At 46.2% G+C, this 16,017-nt stretch overlaps 3 protein-coding genes across 4 annotated transcripts; 1 reads left to right on the top strand and 2 right to left on the bottom strand.

Annotated features, from left to right (window-relative positions):
• Positions 1-8,330: 8,330 nt before the first annotated feature.
• LOC138427209 (phosphatidylinositol N-acetylglucosaminyltransferase subunit Y-like) lies at positions 8,331-9,026 on the bottom strand. Its single transcript, XM_069566581.1, has one exon. The coding sequence runs from the start codon at positions 9,024-9,026 to the stop codon at positions 8,811-8,813; it is 216 nt and encodes a 71-aa protein (XP_069422682.1). The 3' UTR covers positions 8,331-8,810.
• Positions 9,027-9,114: 88 nt separating this feature from the next.
• Positions 9,115-9,459, bottom strand: LOC138427208 (protein preY, mitochondrial-like). The gene has a single exon (XM_069566580.1). It carries the CDS (start codon positions 9,457-9,459, stop codon positions 9,115-9,117), a length of 345 nt encoding a protein of 114 aa, XP_069422681.1.
• Positions 9,460-11,575: 2,116 nt separating this feature from the next.
• Positions 11,576-15,154, top strand: MRPL11 (mitochondrial ribosomal protein L11). 2 transcript variants are annotated; one of them, XM_069566578.1, is made up of 5 exons: positions 11,576-12,012; positions 12,391-12,486; positions 13,182-13,275; positions 13,361-13,520; positions 14,887-15,154. In XM_069566578.1, the coding sequence occupies exons 1-5, from the start codon at positions 11,890-11,892 to the stop codon at positions 14,990-14,992; spliced, it is 579 nt and encodes a 192-aa protein (XP_069422679.1). In that variant the 5' UTR covers positions 11,576-11,889; the 3' UTR covers positions 14,993-15,154. The 2 variants fall into 2 exon arrangements, with proteins under 2 accessions (XP_069422679.1, XP_069422680.1); XM_069566579.1 differs by lacking the exon at positions 12,391-12,486 and having other exon boundaries at positions 11,804-12,012.
• Positions 15,155-16,017: the final 863 nt, after the last annotated feature.

Genomic DNA, 16,017 nt, shown 5'->3' with positions numbered 1-16,017 from the left:
TCAGAGAATGGACTGGACCTAAATGTGTGCACTACAAACAGCAGTTAGGTGTGATGAAATGGGAGGGGAAGGGGCAAAGGGCTAGGAGGGTGGTTTCAACTTAAGGTCTATCAACCCTTAGGAAGCAAAACTGAAAAATTAGAATTTTACCTTCTGGGTGATGGGGAACTACTGAGAGGCTTCTGATGATGGAAGTGTTACACATCTGAGGCAGGACATTTTTACATACAGAAAAATTGAAATAAGAAAAAAATCATCCTCAAATGTACTACCCACAACCACTGTTTCTGTTTGGGTGTATTTCCCTTCCACTCTTTTTTCTAAGTGTACACACACACGCATAAACACACAAGCACAATTGTAATTACACCCTATATATACAATATGGCATTTGCTTTGAGTAATTAACATTATATCATGTGTATTTCCATGTACTTAAATATTCCTCCTCAATAGTATTTTAATGGCTAGGAGAGTTAGGGATGGCCTCTTTGAGGAGGTAGCACTGGACTTGCGGTCAGAAGGATTAAAAAAAAGCCAGTCTAGGGAAAAGCCTTCCAAGGAGAAGTAACAGTGTGTGTGAAGCCCTGAGTCAGGAGTAGGCTTGGTGAGTTTGAGGATGAGTATAAAGTAAATTTCTTCCTGCGTTTCTTCTTTGCTGTTATTGTTTAGTCGATTGGTCGTGTCTGACTCTTTGTGACTCCATGGACTGCAGCACGCCAGGCTTCCCTGTCCTTCACTATCTCCCAGAATTTTCTCAAACTCGTGTCCATTGAGTCAATGACACTATCTATCCATCTCATCCTCTGTCACCCTCTTCTCCTCATGCCCTCAATCTTTTCCTTCATCAAGGTCTTTTCCAGTGAGTCAGCTCTTCACATCAGGTGGCCAAAGTATTGGAGCTTCAGCTTTAGCATCAGTACTTCCAATGAATATTCAAGGCTGATTTCCTTTAGGACTGACTGGTTTGATCTCCTTGCAGTCCAAGGGACTCTCAAGAGTCTTCTCCAGCTCCACAGTTTGAAAGCATCAGTTCTTCGGTGTTCAGCCTTCTTTGGGCTTCCCTGGTGATTCAGATGGTAAAGAATCTGCCTGCAATGTGGGAGACCTGGGTTCAACCTATAGGGAGACCTATAGGCTGGAAAGATCCCCTGGAGGGGGGCATGGCAACCCACTCCCCTATTCTTGCCTGGAGAATCCTAGGTTGGGAAAATTCTCTGGAGGAGGGCATGGCAACCCCCTCCAGTATTCTGGCCTGGAGAATCCCCATGGACAAAGAAGGCTGGTGGACTACAGTCCATGGGGTCACCAACAGTCAAACATGACTAAGCACACAGCACACAGCCTTCTTTATGGTCCAACTTGCACATCCGTACATGACTGCTAGAAAAACCATAGCGTTGACTATACAGATCTTGGTCAGCAAAGTATTGCCTTTGTTTTTTAATACACTGTCTAGGTTTGTCATAGCTTTCCTTCCAAGGAGCAAGTGTCTTTTAATTTCATGGCTGTAGTCACTGTCCGCAGTGATTTTGGAGCCAAAGAAAATAAAATCTGTCACTGCTCCTACTTTCCCCCCTTCTATTTGCCATGAAGTGATGGGACTGGATGACATGATCTAGTTTTTTCAATGTTGAATTTTAAGCCAGCTTTTCACTCCTTTTCACCCTCGTCAAGAGGCTCTTTAGTTCCTCTTCACTTTCTGCCATTAGAGTGGTATTCTCTGCATATCTGAGGTTGTTGATATTTCTCCCTGCAATCTTGATTCCAGTTTGTGATGCATCCAGCCTGGCATTTCACATGATGTACACTGCATAGAGGGCTTCTCAGGTGTCACCAGTGGTAAAGAACCCGCCTACCAATACAAGAGATGTTAAGAGATGTGGATTCGATCCCTGGGTCAGGAGATCCCCTGGAGGAGGGCAGAGCAACCCACTCCAGTACTCTTGCCTGGAGAATCCCATGGACAAAGGAGCCCAGCAGGCTACAGTCCATAGGGTCGGAAAGAGTTAGACATGACTGAAGTGACTTAGCACACACATTCTGCACAGAAGTTAAATAACCAGGGCGACAGTATACAGCCTTGACATACTCCTTTCCCATTTTTGAACCAGTCCATAGTTCCATGTCTGGTTCTAACTGTTGCTTCTTGATTGCATACAAGTTTCACAGGAGGAGGTGTAGTGGTCTGGTATTCCTTTCTTTTTAGGAATTTTCCAGTTTGTTGTGATCCATACAGTCAAAGGCTTTAGTATAGTGAGTGAAGCAGAAGTAGATGTTTCTCTGAAATTCTCTTGCTTTTTCTATGATCCAATGGATCTCTAGTTCCTCCTCCTTTACTAAATCCAGCTTCTACATCTGAAAGTTCTTGGTTCATGTACTACTAACGTCTAGCTTGGAGGATTTTGAGCTTAACCTTACTAAGAGTGCAGTTGTTCAGTAGCTTGAACATTCTTTGGCACTGCCCTTCTTTAGGATTGGAATGAAAACTGACCTTTTCCAGTCCTGTGGCCAATGCTGAGTTTTCAAAATTTGCTAACATATTGAGTGCACTTTAATAGCATCATCTTTCAGCATTTTAAATAGCTCAGCTGGAATTCCATCACCTCCAGTAGCTTTGTTTGCAGTAATGCTTCCTAAGCCCTATGTGACTTCACACTCTCATGTCTGGCAGTAGGTGAGTGATTACACCTTCATGGTTATCCAGGTCATTAGGACTTTTCTGATATAGTTCTGTGTATTCTTGCAGATTCTTCTTAATCTCTTCTGCTTCTGTTAGGTCCTTACCATTTCTGCTCTTTCCCTTGTGGCTCAGCTGGTAAAGAATTCGCCTGCAATGTGGGAGACCTGGGTTTGATCCCTGGGTTGGGAAGATCCCCTGGAAAAGGGAAAGGCTACCCACTCCAGTATTCTGGCCTGGAGAATTCCATGGACTATACAGTCCACGGGGTTGCAAAGAGTCGGACACAACTGAGTGACTTGCACTTTGCATGAAATATTCCTTTGATATCTCCAATTTTCTTGAAGTGATCACTAGTCTTTCCCATTCTATTGCTTTTCTCTATTTGCACTGTTCTCATAAGAAGGCTTTCTTATATCTCCTTGCTATTCTTTGGAACTCTGCATTCGGTTGGGTGTATCTTTCCCTTTCTCCCTTCCATTTTGCTTCTCTTCTTTTCTCGGCTATTTGTAAAGCCTCCTCAGACAAACACTTGGACTTCTTGCATTTCTTTTTCTTTGGGATGGGTTTGGTCACTGAATCCTGTACAATGTTACAAATCTCTGCCCACAGTTCTATAGGCAGTCTGTCTACCAGATCTAATCCCTGGAATCTATTCATCAACTCCACTTTTCCAATCAAATCATAAGGGATTTGATTTAGGTCGTACCTGAATGGCCTAGTGGTTTTCCCTACTTTAATTTAAGCCTGAATTTTGCAACAAGGAGTTCAAGATCTGAGCCATAGTCAGCTCCAGGTCTTGTTTTTGCTGACTGTATAAAGTGTCTCTATCTTCAGCTACAAAGAATATAATCAATCTGATTTCAGTAGTGACAATATTGTGATGTCCACATGTAAAGTGGTCTCTTGTGTTGTTGGAAGAGGGTGTTTGCTCTGACCAGTGTGTTCTCTTGACAAAACTCTTAGCCTTTGCCCTACTTTACTTTGTACTCCAAGGCCAAATTTTTTAGTTACTCCAGGTATCCTTTGAGTTCCTACTTTTGCTTTCCAGTCCCCTGAGGAAAAAGATTTTCTTTCTTTATTTTTTTTTAAACCATCTTGTTTTTGGTGTTAGCTCTCGAATGTCTCATAGGTCTTCATAGAGCTGGTCAACTTCAGCCTCTTCATCATCAGTGATTTGGGCATAGACTTGCATTACTGTGATGTTGAATGGTTTGCTTTGGAAATGAACCAAGATCATTCTGTTGTTTTTGAGACTGCACCCAAGTACTGCATTTTGGACTCTTGTTGACTATGAGGACTACTCCATTTTTTCTAAGGGATTCTTGCCCACAGTAGTAGATATAATGGTCATCTGACTTAAATTAGCCCATGCCTATCCGTTTTAGTTCGCTGATTCCTAGAGCGTTGATGTTCACTCTTGCCATCTCCTGTTTGACCACTTCCAATTTACCTTGATTCATGGACCTAACATTCCAGGTTCCTATGCAATATTGTTCTTTACAGCATCAGACTTTTCTCTCACCATCAGACACATCCACAACTGAGCACTTTTTCCTCTTTGGTCCAGCCACTTCATTCTTTCTGGAGGATTTCTCTGCTCTTCCCCAGTGGCATACTGTACACCTTCCGACCTGGGAAGCTCATGTTCTGGTGTCATGTCTTTTTGTCCATTCACACTTTTTATGGGGTTCTCATGGCCAGAATACTGGAGTGGTTTGCCATTCCTTCCCCCAGTGAACCACATCTTGTCAGAACTCTGCACTGTAATGCATCCATCCCGGGTGGCCATGCACGGTATGGCTCAGAGCTTCACTGAGTTACGCAAGCCCCTTCATCACGATGAGGCTGTGATCTACCCATGAAGGGGCGTTTCTTCTTTACTCACACTCAGTCCATTCTAACCCCCTGGCAGAAACTTCAATTTAATTGGGTGTTAAATTTAGTTAAATTGGGTATCCTACAATTTAACTCCATTTTATCTACCTGAAGATAGTGAGACCCCACAAGTTTAGATTCCTGTTCCCACAGGACTGGGTCTTTGTTGTGGCATGCCGCTCTCCAGCTGCAGCATCGGGCTTAGTTGCTGCGTGGCATGTGGGAATCTTAGTTCCCAGACCAAGGATTGCCCCCTGCATTGGAAGGTGGATTTTTAACCACTGGACCACCAGGGGAGTCCCAAGATTGCCCCCAATTTATTTATTTATTTTTTAAAATAATTTTATTTATTTATTTTTAAAAATAATTCTATTATTTTTTATAATTTTATTTATTTATTTAAAAATTTCTTTATTTATTTAAAATAATTTTATTTGTTTATTTTAAAAATAATTTTATCTATTTATTTTTAAAATGATTTTATTTGTTTATTTTTAAAAATAATTTTATTTATTTTTAAAATTATTTATTTATTTAAATACTTTTGCTTATTTTTTAATAATATTTATTTATTTTAAAAATGATGTTATTTTATTTTATTAAATAATTTAATTTATTTTTGATTGTGCTGGGTCTTTGTTGCTGTGAGAGCTTTTCTCTAGTTGCAGCAAACAGGGACTACTCTCAGGTTGTGGAGTAGGATTCTCTGGCACAGACTCTAGGGCACACAGGCTTCAAGAGGGCTCAGTAGCTGTGGCTTCCAGGCTCCAGAGCATAAGCTTAGCACTTGTGGCACACAGGCTTTGTTGCTCCAAGGCATATGTGATCTTCCCGGATTAGGGATCAAACTCCTGCACTGGCAGATGAATTCTTTCCCACTGAGCCACCAGGGAAGCCCCTGCCCCCAGTTTCGATGCCAATTGCAAGGCCAGGGTTTCACCTGTGCTTCTGACCAACAAGCAACCAGTGATAAGTTGGAAGTTCCCATGACCCACTCCTTGTGTTTCATCATTTGCAAAAATGGCGCACAGAACTCAGGAAAACAGTTTACTTATATGATTGCCAGTTTATTACAAAGACTACTTCAAAGGGTACAAATGAACAGCCAGAGGAAGAGGTTGTACAGGGCTAGGCACGAGACCCTCCCAGCAGCTTCACATGTTCACCAACCAGGAAATTCTCAGAACCCTGGCCTTTTGGGTTTTTATGGAGGCTTCATTAAATAGGTGGGGCTTCCCAGGTGGCTAAGTAGTAAAGAATTCGATTCTCCTGCTGATTCAGGAAATGCAGGAGACACAGGTTAGAGCCCTGGGTCAGGAAGATTCCCTGGAGGAGGAAATGGCAACCCACTCCAGTATTCTTGCCTGAAAAATCCCATGGACAGAGGAGCCTGGTGGGCTACAGTTCATGGCAGAACAAAGAGTTGGGCACGACTGGGAAAATGAGCACGGAAATGAGCAGTAAATAGGCATGATCGATGAAGTCACTGACCATCAGTGACTCAGTCAACAGTTTATCCTGTTTCTCCTCCCCAGAGGTCAGAGGTCAGGGGGATGGGTCTAAAAGTTCCAGTCCCCTAGTTATGTGGTTCGTTTCCCTGGCAACCAGAACCCACAGGCTTTTAGGAACAACGCTTCATTAACATAAAGTCTCCAGTTGCTGAAAGGGGCTTGTTACGAATAACAGAAAAGTCTCCATTAACCTTTTCGGCTCTTGTCACTTAGGAAATTCCAAGGGTTTTAGGAGCTCTGTGCCAGAGACAGGGACAAAAGACCAACCTAGATTCCATACCCACAGAATCAACCAATCTGGAGTTGAAAATATATATATTTTTAATTCCAGAAGCTTCCCTGGTGGCTCAGTTGTAAAGAATCTGCCTGCCAATGCAGGAGACGCAGATTCAATCGCTGATCTGGGAAGATCCACAACTAAGATCCCCTTAGTTGCCACAGAGCAACTAAAGCCGTGCACCGCAACTACTGAGCCCAAGCACCGCAAGTACTGAATCCCGCATGCCCTAGAGCCCATGCTTTGAAATGAGAGAAGCCGCTGCCATGGGGAGTCTGAACACCGAAACCGGAAGTAGCCCCCACTTGCCGTAACTCGAGAAAAGTCCACACAGCACTGAAGACCCAGCACAGCCGTTCATTCATTCATTCATTCTTTTCTTAATTCCAGAAAGTTTTGGGACTCCCCTGGTAGGCCAGCGGTTACGACTACATGCTCCCAGTGCAGAGGGCACGTGTTCAATCCCTGGTCGGGGCACTAACATCCTGCATGCCAATGGCTCAGCCTAGTGACTCAACCTCTCCGTGCTTCAGTTTCCTCATGTATGAAGTGGGCATAATAACAGCACCTATACCTCACAGGGGGCTACCCAGGCGGCGCTAGTGGCAAAGAACCTGCCTGCCAATGCAGGAGACACAGCGGCACGGGTTCGATCCCTGCGTCAGGAAGACTCCCTGGAGGAGGGCATAGCAACCCACTCCAGTGTTCTTGCCTGGACAATCCCAAGGACAGAGGAGCCTGATGGGCTACAGCCCATGGGGTCACAAAGAGTAGGACACAACTAAAGCGACTTAGCACGCATGCATACATACCTCATAGGACTGCAGTGAGATTTAAATGAGATACTCTTTATAAAGACAGACTCAGTTCATACTACACAAGTATTTGTTGATAAGATAAACTCTATCTTCTACATATCTCTTAAAATGATCCACCATTATCTCTCCACCATCATACTGTCCTGACCTAATGGGTCTTGCTCCATCCAATCCCTGCCATCCTCCAATCCATCTGCACACCCAAACCAGGGTCACCTTTTCAAAATGTGAATATGATGCAAATATTGGGTTGACCAAAAAGTTCGTTTGGGTTTTCCCATAAGATCTTATGGAAAATCTTGCCTGGGACATCCCACAGACTGAGGAGCCTGGCAGGCTACTGTGGCATCGCAAACTTAGCGACTACACAATAGCAGCAGCAGCTTCAGTGGCTTCCTACTGCAAGGCTGCCCTCCTTAGGAGGCTGACAAGGTCCAGGAGATCTGGTCCCCACTCACCTGTGCAGGCTCACCTTGGCCACTGGACACTCTGGGCAACCATATATGCAAAGGTAGACTAGAAAGTTGTTTTCTTATAATCTGTAAGAGATGGAATGATCACAATTGTCCTTTCATTGACAAGAAGTGGAAAATTTACCCACTGGTACCCAGTTTGTGCCAGGCCACATTCTTGGCTTCCTGAGGACCTACCATGCCCATTCCTTCATTCAGGAAGGTTTACTTATTTGTAAATGAATTTGTGACTATCAGCTGGCTGATGTGAAGCATCCAGAGATAAAGTCTACTTAGCTTGGCTTGCTCTGGGAAAGGCTGTTTCCCTCCCCCCGCCCCAGTTTATTTATCTTTTATTTCTTCCAAAATTGAATATATCAAATTCTATGGGCTTCCCTGGTGGCTCAGTGGTAAAGAATCCACCTGCAATGCAGTGATAGCTTATGGTGAACAGTGTCGGATCTGTAATCTGATTTAGCTTCGGGACCAGGGACCAGGCTTGAGCACTCAAAGAGCTTTTGTGTAGCAGAGTTTTATTAAAGTATGAAAAGGACAGAGAAATCTTCTGACACAGACATCAGAAGGGGGACGGAGAGTGCCCCCATCCCTAGTCTTGGCAGGGGAATTATATACTTTTTAATTGGTTATTACAATAAATCAAAAGAATGTCTCAAGGCTGTAAAGATCTTATTAGACCCACTCCCATAATATACATTTTTTTCCATGAAATTTCCATTTTATTATAGTTTTACATCACATTAGTTCAAATGCATTTCTCTACAACTACTCCAACATAGCTCCTTCGGAATTAGTCATCGTTAACATGTGACATTACCAAAGCCTTTGAATCTAAAATAAACGTAAAATTTCAAAATAGTAACTTTTAATTATGAATGGGATAAGCCATCAAGTGATGGTTGGGGCTGTTAATTTCCAACAAGACACTTTGTTGAAATGTTCCTTCTGATACCCCAGGTAGAAATGAGAACCTTCAAAAAACAAGGGCAGAACCAAAATACAATAAACATGCCTCTGCAGCTTAAGCCTCTCATAGACCTTAGACCCCTGACAGAAAGCTAGGCAAAGCATCTTTCCTGCAAATTAAGCGGGTTTCCCAGTATTCCCATGTGGCGGAGCCTTCAGAGACAGGCATCAAGCATATCTTTAGCATATACCATCTTGGCTCTGGCTGCGTTAATTATGCCTGAAGAGTTTAATACCCATCCAAGTCCAAAGGTGGAAGAACACATAAACAGGTACGGTAATCGGCAAGAGCAGACTGTAAAAGCACAGACAGGTGGTGCTAGTGCAGCCCTGAGGGAAGTCTTCTTCCACAGAGGCTGAGTAAAACAGTCCTGCCAAAGACACCAGTGGAATCAGGACAGTCAGCGTCGGAAGAGACAGAAACATCCTTCTCCTCCACTTATCACCCGCCACTCTGACTTTTTAAAAGGTAGGTGGTATTTAGATTGTTGTGTATGTTGTTTTTAAGTATGATCTAATGCTGCTCCACTTCTTCTTGCTTCTTATTTTGATGTGTCATCCTAGCTGCCTGTGGTATCATATCAGGAATCCCATCAATAATTGGATAGGCTATTCCTAACTCTTCATTAATCAATTCATTTGTCGATGCTTCATATCTGAGCGGCTTCTTGGAGAGCGGACACACCAGGAACTCCAGCAAGGCCTGGTCGAAGGCGCGGGGCGGTTTCTCCGTCCTCTCGCTCTTGTCTGCGGACGGCCGCGAGCTGGACGCGTGCAGACACCTCAGGGCGACCGCGGACGGCGGCGCGCGTGTCCCTCGCAGCGCTGAAGCGAGCCGGGCGCACACTCCGCTCAGCATGGTCTGGCAGCCGCGACCGGGCCTCTGCGCGCCCTCGGCCACCCGGGCAGCTCTCCATAATATACATTTTAAAATAACAGAATTAGTCAGAATGTTTTCAGGAAGGAGAAACATGTCCTGAAGCAGGATACATTATTGTTATATAATCCTTACTAAGTAATGTAGAAAAAAAACCTTTGCCCTTTCCTTCTCCTTTAGAATTCCAGACCCCTAACTCCTCCTTGAGAGCCCCAGACCCCTTTCTCCTCCTTTGGGACCCCAGGCTTTTTATCAGCCTGCCTAGGAATTGACTTTCTCAGCGGGTTTGATCCCTGGGTAGGGAAGATCCCCTGGAGAAGGAAATGGCAACCCACTCTAGTATTCAGGTCTGGAGAATCTCCTGGACAGAAGAGCCTGGAGGCTACAGTCCAGGGGATCACAAATAGTCGGACAGGACTGAGAGACTAAACAACAATGATTGTTAAGGAGAAAATAACAAGCAAACAAAATCCGAGGCCCCGCCCCCATTTCTCTTAAAGTCACAGAACTCAAAAGGAACTGCAGTGGAATAAGTGGGTGCAGAAAGCCAGGAGGGAGAGGATGGCAAGATAAACTCCCCAAATACTTAGAAAGCTAGTCAACAGAAGCTGTGATAAATACGAGCCAGTGTGAGACAAGTGAAATTAAGGAGCAGCAGAGATGAGAGGCTGTTTTGTAGATAGAGCCAGCTTTCCTCTTCTTTTTTCTCATCAGGGTATTCTAGGCCCACAGCACGAAGTGCAGACCAGGCCCTCTTCCATGTGCTTTACCCGAGTTAACTAATTTCCTGGGAGGTAGGTACTATATTTAGCCCCACGTGACTCCTAAAGACAGGAAGCACAGGGAAGTTAATTACTGTGCTCCACGTTTTATGGCAAGTAAATCAGAAGAGCCTTCTTGGGTCCAGAGTCTTGATACGGCTAATGAGGCTGAGTGTTATAAAGAACTTGACAGACATCAGAGGCAGGAACAATCACACTTAATTAGAGGGAGTCCAACATGAATTCAGAATTTAAAATAGATGTGTCTCACAGTTTACCATGGATTATCTCATTTTAGGAGAGGAGGCAGTGCAGAGCTGTGGTAAACAGCACAAGCTCTAGAATCAGATAATCCTGACACTTGTTTCCCAGTCTTGTCACATACCAGTTATATGTTCTGGGGCCTCTTTTAGTGCCTCAATTTCTCATTTGTAAAGATTTTAACCGTCTGAGACACCAGGGAAGTGCCCATTTGTAGAGTATAATAAAACAATTTGTCTCATGCCATTGTGAGGATTAAATAAGATAATAATACCCTTAAAGCAATTAACAAGCTTTCCAGGTAGCTCAGGGGTAAAAAATCTGCCTGCCAATGTAGGAGCTACAGAAGATGCAGGTTTGAGCCCTGGGTGGGGAAGATCCCCTGGAGGAGGAAATAGCAACTCATTCCAGTATTCTTGGCTGGAAAATCCCCTGGACAGAGGAACCCCAAGGGCTATAGTCCATGGGGTTGCAAAGAAGCAGACACAACTGAGGACGTAGTAAGTAGTGACCTAAAGCAATTAGCACCATGCCTGGCACATAGCAAATGCTAAAAAAAAAAAGAGAGAGAGAGAGAGAGAGAGAAAGAATAAGATGATGTGATGGCTTATTTTACTGGACACAGGTGATGTATCAAATATGTTCTGGGCCTCTTAAGCCTCATAACAGCTCTCTGAAGGTTTTGTCTTTATTGTGCAGTGAAGTGCACCTGCTGACTAGGTGTACTAAAGCACTTTGCTCATTCAATGCTCACAACAATCCCAGGTGTAGGTGCTATATATTATAATCCCCATCGTACAGAGGGGGATACTGAGCGTACGTTAAATAACTTGATCAAGTTCATAGCCAGCAAGAGAAGCAAGCAGGCGATTTGTTTCCAAGGTCCGTGCTGTTAACCATATTCCCTTTCAGCAACAAGTGAGGAAAACAGGCTTAGAAAGTGAAGAGATTTCCTGAGGCCTCCAGGCTGTTTTGAAACCCAGGGATTATCACCAAATCCAGCAGAGGGCGCTCCAAAACACCGCAATCTGTGGGATCGGCACCGTAGGACAAAACTACCATACCCACAATGCAGTGCGGGCATTAAGGTCCCCTTCCCAGCTTGGCCGTCTGAGGTCTTGCCTGTGTGCTCTCCAGGAGGAATATGTGTATCTGAGCCATTCGAGTCCTTCCTCAATCTTAAAATAGCACGTTAAAAGTTTTTTTCCACTTCATCTCATCCTTGTCTTACCAGTTGGAGGGCGGAAGGATTAAGTCAACGCTGCTATTTGTCAGCTTTATTTGTCTCACCCTTACGTGAGGACCCTTAACCTTTAACCCAATATGGCGGCGCCCAGAGCTCCGCTCTTGGTGTAAATCTGAGGTTAACTCAGCCCGGGAACTCCTCATCATGTCGAAGCTAAGCCGGGCCACTCGGGCTCTCAGGAAGCCCCAGGCCGAAGGCGTGATCCGGGCCATCTTGCGGGCAGGCCAGGCCATGCCCGGGCCTCCTCTAGGCCCCATCCTGGGTCAGGTGCAGCCGCGGCAGAAGCCAGGCGTGGGAGGCGCGGGAGGGTTGGATCTAGTACGCGGGTGAGGGGTGCGGACTGGGCCAGGGCGGCCTCGTTTCAAACCTCGGCTCTGCTGCCCACATACTTTATGGCCTTGGGTTAGTTATACAACCTCTTCGAGGCTCAGCTTCCTCCGTCCTTCGTCAGCGGGCTGTTGAAAGGACAGAGAGGTATGGAGCATACGAATCATCTGGCACATAAAATGGTAGTTGAATGTGGGTAGAGAGAAAAGGATGGGTATACTTAGAGACGTGAAGACGGAGGAGAGAAGGGATGGAGCCTCCTGGGTGGAAGGAACCCGGCCCTTCCTCCCCACGCTTACCACCATGCCTCCCTCACAGCGAGGCGTCTCCATCAACCAGTTTTGTAAGGAGTTCAACGAGAAGACCAAGGACATCAAAGCAGGCATTCCTCTGCCTACCAAGATTTTTGTGAAGGTGCGGAGTCGGGACTCTGATCCCCAATTTTCTTATTCTCCTCAAGGCCTGGAGCTGGTCACCTGGAGTTGCTACTTGGCTCCCCACTTGGGGCAAATCTGTTTTTTAAAAATATATATTTTTGTTTACTTGGCTGCACCGGGTCTTAGTTGAGGCCGTTGTTGGCTGTGCTGGGTCTTGGTTGCTGCCTGCAGGCTGTCTGTAGTTGCGGTGCTCGGGTTTCTGTTGTTGAGCACAGGCTCAGTAGTTGTGGTCCACAAGCTTAGGTTGGTATCTGGGATCTTCCCTGACCAGGGATCGAACCCGTGTCCCCTGCATTGACAGGCAGATTCTTAAGCACTGGACACCACCAAGGAAGTCCAGAATCTCTTCTTGATGCCGGGCCCCCTTTCCCCTTTTACACAGTGGAGACTAGACCATATCTTTCCTGAGTGCGCCCTACCGTGTTGTAGATCTTTTTTTTTTTTTTGTCCCTCCAACTTGCCAGGGCTTCCAGAGAAGAGTTGGACCTGGAATAGAGGTGACAGGGACATTTGTTAGAAGTTTGTTTTTCCTGTGGTTTTATGGTCAGTTGAAGGGGCAACATAGGAAGATGAGCTGAGGTGGGGCGGGCAGGAAGTCAGTAGCTCCTTGGGCGGGGGCAGCAGGGCTTGGGGCAGGCAGGAAGAGTCTCATAACTCTTTTTTTCCCTTAAGCCCGACAGAACATTTGAAATAAAAATTGGCCAGCCCACTGTTTCCTACTTCCTGAAGGCCGCTGCTGGGATTGAGAAGGGGGCCCGGAACACAGGTAAGGGGCAGGCGGGGCATCTGGGCTTCTGGGGGCCTGGAAGGAAGCAGCGACTCCTGAAGGGCTGCTTGTGCTTTGCTTCCAGGGAAAGAGGTGGCCGGCCTGGTGACACTGAAGCACGTGTATGAGATCGCCCGCGTCAAAGCTCGGGATGACGCCTTTGCCCTCCAAGATGTGCCCCTGTCCTCTGTTGTCCGCTCCATCATTGGCTCTGCCCGTTCCCTGGGTATTCGTGTGGTGAAGGAGTGAGTATCTGGGGGAAGCTCAGTGTGAGAGAAGGGCCTAGAAAGTTCTTGACTCTGGGACAAAGCTGAGGTCCCACTGAGTGGGAGAGTCAGCGTCTGTGTTAAAGGATCTTAGATTCTCATTCATTCATTTGGAATATAATTGTTATGCACCCAATGTGTATTAGACTGTTCTGGACACTGGATACAGTCCGGAAGGGAGGTAGCCATGCTTGGCCTTGCTTTTAAGGAGCTCCCAGTCCAGAGATGGAGGCAGATCCATAATGGAGCATTATATCGCTGGATGGTCAGCCCTGATAAAAGAAACCACAAGTGTCTTGAGAACAGGGAGTAGGGTTCCTGATTTTGCTTGTGTGTCGATGAAGGCTTTGGCGAGCAGTTGACATCCAAGCAGAGCCCTGGGAAAGGAGGTCAGGGACTAGGGACAAGCATTCCAAGAAGTGGAAAAATCCCTGTGAAGAATGTCAGGTGAAGAGTGGAGCAGAGAAGGTGTGATCTGGGTGTATTACGCTAGAGACAGAGTGGGACATAGTAGGAGGTGAGGCAAACAGGGTCTAGTTGGTTCTCAAATCTAGACCTGATCCTGAGGCCAACAGAGGGCTCCTCATGGGGCTTTGGAGACCTCAGGAAGGTGAGATGTTGTGTGGGAGAGTGTGTGGCCCAGACGACAGCAGGGGAAGCACTCAGCCCTTCCCTGGCCTCTTGCTGCTGCTGTCACACCGCATGCAAAGGCTGCTGGTTATTTCCCAAGAGGAGCGGAGGTAAGCATGGAGTGGGGGTGGGATTTACTTTGCTCAGATCTTTACTTGTTCTGGGAATATAGCAGTGAGCAAATCTGGTCCCTGCTCTGAGAGATGTACATGTACCACCTGATGACTTCTTTGTACAAAATGTTTTTGGGCTCAGAGAGCGGGCAGGTTAATCTGGATTGGGATTTAGCTGTTCTAATCCTCCAAGGATAAGGAGGGATTTAAGAAAATAGTAAAAGGCAGAGGTGATGGCAGAGTGACACTCCTGGCAGAGAAGAGAGATGAGCGAAGGTGTGAGGGCTGGGAGGGTCTTCCCTGTAGCTCAGATGGTAAAGAATCTGCCTGCAATGCAGGAGACCTGGGTTTGGGAGATACCCTAGAGAAGGCAATGGCAACCCACTCCAATATTCTTGCCTGGAGAATCCCATGGACAGAGAAGCCTGGTGGGCTACAGTCCATGGGTCACAAAGAGTCAGACATGACTAAGCAACTAACACACACATATGGGGGCTGGGACGTCCAGGAGTGGGGAGGGGCTCTGAGATAGTGATTTGGGTGCTGTCAGCTCCCACCCGTGACCGGCCCCTCACTCACTGTTTGTTTTTCTGTACTTGCAGCCTCAGTTCAGAAGAGCTGGCAGCTTTCCAGAAGGAGCGAGCCCTGTTCCTGGCTGCTCAGAAAGAGGCGGATTTGGCAGCCCAGGCAGAAGCTGCCAAGAAGTGACCCCTGTCCCCCAGCCTCTAGGACTTTGAAGGGGGCCAGTTGAGAAGGCTGTGCCCAAGGGGAGGAAGGGAGGTCACACCAAGCTGATTATATTTTTCTGACTTTAAATCCTGTGTGGTTGTGTCAGAGGATCAAGCCTGAGTAAACATGTTTGGTCACTCACTTGCAGTTTCTGCTTTGGGACCCCAGGGAAAGGAACGGTGCTGACGGTAGCTGCTGGGAAGTAGCAATTTCTCAGATGTGTAGTCTGAGGTTCAGCCAGGTAGAACAACTTGCCCAAGGTCTGACCAGACAGAGGAAGGAGAAAATCTTGTCTTTTCTGCCTTCCTAGGGGTGAGAGAAGAAAATCCCATGGACGGAGGAGCCTGGTGGGCTGTAGTCCATGGGGTTGCTAAGAGTTGGACACGACTGAAGTGACTTAGCCACAGCAGCAGCAGCAACAGGGGTGAGAAAATGGACAGGGCGGGCAGGGGCTGTGGATGTTGGGCTTGCTTCCGTCAGAAAGGCCTCCTATCTCTGGCGGACTCGCAGCCTCCACAGAAACAGGCCCTTTTGAAGACTTCAGATCACAGCCCCAAGCAGAGTTGCTACACAGAGTGCCCTGGATCCCAAGGGCTGCCTCAGACCTGTCTGTTAAACTCCCTGACTCAGAGTCAGGTGATACCAAAATGTGAAATATTGTGGGGTTTATGGCTACAGACCTGCAGAAGAAGCAAAGCATCAGTAGGTTCCTGCCCACAGTGGGAGAGGTTCTTGGAACGTGGCTTCTTGTTTTCCCATTAGTCATAATACAATGGACTCTTTCTTGTTCTCCCAGAGAAGAGAGGAGGAGTCCGGGGAGAAATGGGGTTCACGTTTACCAAGTGCCTGTTATGTGCCAGGCATGTAGTTTTACACCAAGAAGATTCGGAAAGCTTGGGAAAAAACCCACAGGAAAGGAAAAGCCTCGAGTAATCCCCTCCCACCCAGATGAGACTCCTGCCAATATTTTGCCATTTATCTTCTCTACTTTGTTTTTTCTTTAT

The sequence above is a fragment of the Ovis canadensis genome, chromosome 21 (assembly GCF_042477335.2).
Source record: "Ovis canadensis isolate MfBH-ARS-UI-01 breed Bighorn chromosome 21, ARS-UI_OviCan_v2, whole genome shotgun sequence".
In the NCBI taxonomy this organism is placed as follows: domain Eukaryota; kingdom Metazoa; phylum Chordata; class Mammalia; order Artiodactyla; family Bovidae; genus Ovis; species Ovis canadensis.
This window is presented reverse-complemented; position numbering and strand designations above follow the sequence as displayed.